Raw genomic sequence first — 2761 nt, 5'->3', positions numbered from 1 at the left:
TGCTAGTTTTCTATGCCAGTCCGTTAAACTTTTTTAGAAAAATTGAGGGGACTTTTCAAAATTTATCATACTCTGATGACGAGGACAGGCCGTGCCGACCGGGCTCTAGCCCTAGAGCCAGTCCAAGTCAGTGACACGTCCGGCCCTGACTGCCGCCCCCCGCGGGCTCGGTTTCCAAACCACGCAACAATAATATCTCGAGCCACCCCCACCCCCACCCCCACCCCCGCTCTCCCCTCTCTACGCGTTTTCTTTCCGTTGCCCCCTCCCCTCCCCTCTCCATCCGTCGGCTCGGGCGGAACCAAATAGGCACGCACGGCTAGGGTTTATCCAGCCACCCGCCGCCGCCGCCGCCCCGCCCGACCCGACCGCTCCCCGCGGCCGCCCGACCGGGGCTTACCCTCCTCCCCTCACCCCCACCGAGGCGCCCGGGCGATGGACGCGGCGGCGCTCGACGACGTGATCCGGCGGCTCCTGGAGGCGCGCGGCGGCCGGACGGTGCGCCCCGCGCAGCTCTCCGACGCGGAGATCCGCCGCCTCTGCGGCGCCGCCAAGGACGTCTTCCTCAGCCAGCCCAACCTCCTCGAGCTCGAGGCCCCCATCAAAGTCTGCGGTAAGGACACCCGCTTCCTGCCTAACCCGTCCCCTCCCCCCTCGTGCGCGCCTCGCTTCTGCTGTCTGTCGATGGCTCTGCGCTCCGTCCGTAGGCTGCCTTGCGCCGTGTCACGTGCGGCTGCTTCGTGCGTGGCGAGCCGCGCCTCTGGATGCTTTCGAATTCGGCCTGCCCGTGATGGCCCTTCTGTGCTAAGTTCAGGCGCCCCCGTGGTTTAAAGCCGCTGCCTTTTAGTTTTTGCTTGGTGGTATAGGAATTCCTGCTATCTTCTGGCGAAAAGATGTTCTAGTGGGTTCGCTGTTCTGGTGTAGCATCTTGGATTGAACAGATGTTCTCTCTGGGGAGGCTCAGCGAGCTCTCTGTACGATTCATCTTCCTCTCATGTTTTTCGCGCTGACCGGCTGATGAATTCGTCCGTCTTAGAGAAGCGTGGCAGAGCTTCTGGAGTTTGATTTCAATGTCAAACCTCAAATCGCTTTCTGGTCTTCGTTTCTTTATATATAAAAGATGGTGCTAACTGTTAAAGCTCTTCGTGGCGACATGTTTCTTTTACCAATACAATACTATATTAGCGCTTAAGGACTGTTTGAGGGATAGGCTGTTCATACTATTAGAGAAGTGAACAGATTAAGCTATGGCTTTCCCCAACAACAGAAAATAAACACGGCAGTTGAGCAACGTGTATCCCTTAACTTGAAAGCCCATGAAACTTTCTGTAGCAGCAGTGCAGCACACTTTATCTAATCTTGACAAGTTGACCTGTTGTGAGTCCTAGGAATTGTTCCTACGGATTCTGTGTTTTTAAAAGGGAAGAGTGAGACCCTGTTCATTCATTTTTCCTCAGCCAGCATGCACGGAACATACATGAATGTCTCAGAATGCATGTTTCACCCCATAGTCACAGTTGACTTGTCAGCCACACACACATGGATCCATTCCAGATTATGAAACTGCTGCAGTAGTGGGGGTCGGTACTGGAGTCCACAGATTCCAAGCTGGAGCAGATAATCTGTTTGCACCAAATTGCAAAATCCAGATTGTGTTAGTTTATTTCAGGAATTTGCAGCTGAGGTGAACGTAGTTTTGTTAAGTGGGCATAGTTTCTTGTGACATTTCGAATTGGCTTCCTCTAGTATATGATTGTGTCCAGCTGAAGGTATAGCTTTATAATATAAACAGTACCATGAAAAGACTAATTGCCCACGTTCTGTACTGTGTTAGTGTGTTGAGTGTATGTTATATTAGCAGGTATATACTATACCACACTTCTTTCTTTTCACGAATATACTCATAATTTACCTCAGGATTAGTATTGTAAACTCTTTTGCCAAATCTGCCATCTGAATTTACAACAATATGATGATTTAAAAGTACGTTTGGCATTTAACTGATATGCTATTTACTCACTGACAGGGGACATCCATGGCCAATATTCTGATCTTCTTCGATTATTTGAGTATGGTGGTTTCCCACCGGAGGCGAACTATTTGTTTCTGGGTGACTATGTTGATCGTGGCAAACAGAGTATTGAAACGATATGCCTTCTCCTTGCTTACAAGATTAAGTACCCGGAGAACTTCTTTCTCCTTAGGGGAAACCATGAATGTGCCTCTATCAACAGAATCTATGGATTCTTTGATGAATGCAAGAGGAGGTTCAATGTTCGTCTCTGGAAGGTTTTTACTGACTGTTTTAACTGCCTTCCTGTGGCTGCACTTATTGATGACAAGATCCTGTGCATGCATGGGGGTTTATCACCTGATTTAAAGAACATGGACCAGATACGTAACATTGCCCGTCCTGTGGATATTCCGGACCATGGTCTCCTCTGTGATCTGCTATGGTCAGACCCTGATAAAGATGTTGATGGCTGGGGTGAGAATGACAGGGGCGTGTCATACACTTTCGGAGCTGATAAGGTTGCAGAGTTCCTTGAGAAACATGATCTAGATTTGGTCTGCAGGGCTCACCAGGTATGCCTTCATTCTCATCTTGAAGTTTCTAGCAAGTAGCACAATTTGATTTACCATAGGTATTGTTCATCATTTGGTACTGAGCACATATTTTCATTTGGCATCTCAATTGACTACAAATAGATGTTGTATAAAGAATTGTTCAACTTGCATGCAACAACCTAGTACGCCATAC

The 2761-nt window shown here is 49.0% G+C and overlaps 1 protein-coding gene across 1 annotated transcript in view; it reads left to right on the top strand.

Moving 5' to 3' along the window:
- The first annotated feature begins 268 nt into the window (after positions 1-268).
- LOC119327554 (serine/threonine-protein phosphatase PP1-like) overlaps positions 269-2761 on the top strand; it is a 3999-nt gene continuing 1506 nt past the window's right edge. Inside the window, exons 1-2 of the mRNA XM_037600647.1 lie at positions 269-613; positions 2027-2586. Of these exons, the coding sequence (XP_037456544.1) occupies positions 436-613; positions 2027-2586 (738 nt within the window). The 5' untranslated portion in view covers positions 269-435. The remainder of the gene's footprint in view (positions 614-2026; positions 2587-2761) is intronic.

The sequence above is a fragment of the Triticum dicoccoides genome, chromosome 7A (assembly GCF_002162155.2).
Source record: "Triticum dicoccoides isolate Atlit2015 ecotype Zavitan chromosome 7A, WEW_v2.0, whole genome shotgun sequence".
Classification (NCBI taxonomy): Eukaryota; Viridiplantae; Streptophyta; class Magnoliopsida; order Poales; family Poaceae; genus Triticum; species Triticum dicoccoides.
The sequence above is the reverse complement of the archived record's forward strand: the minus strand, read 5'-3'. Positions and strand labels throughout refer to the sequence as shown.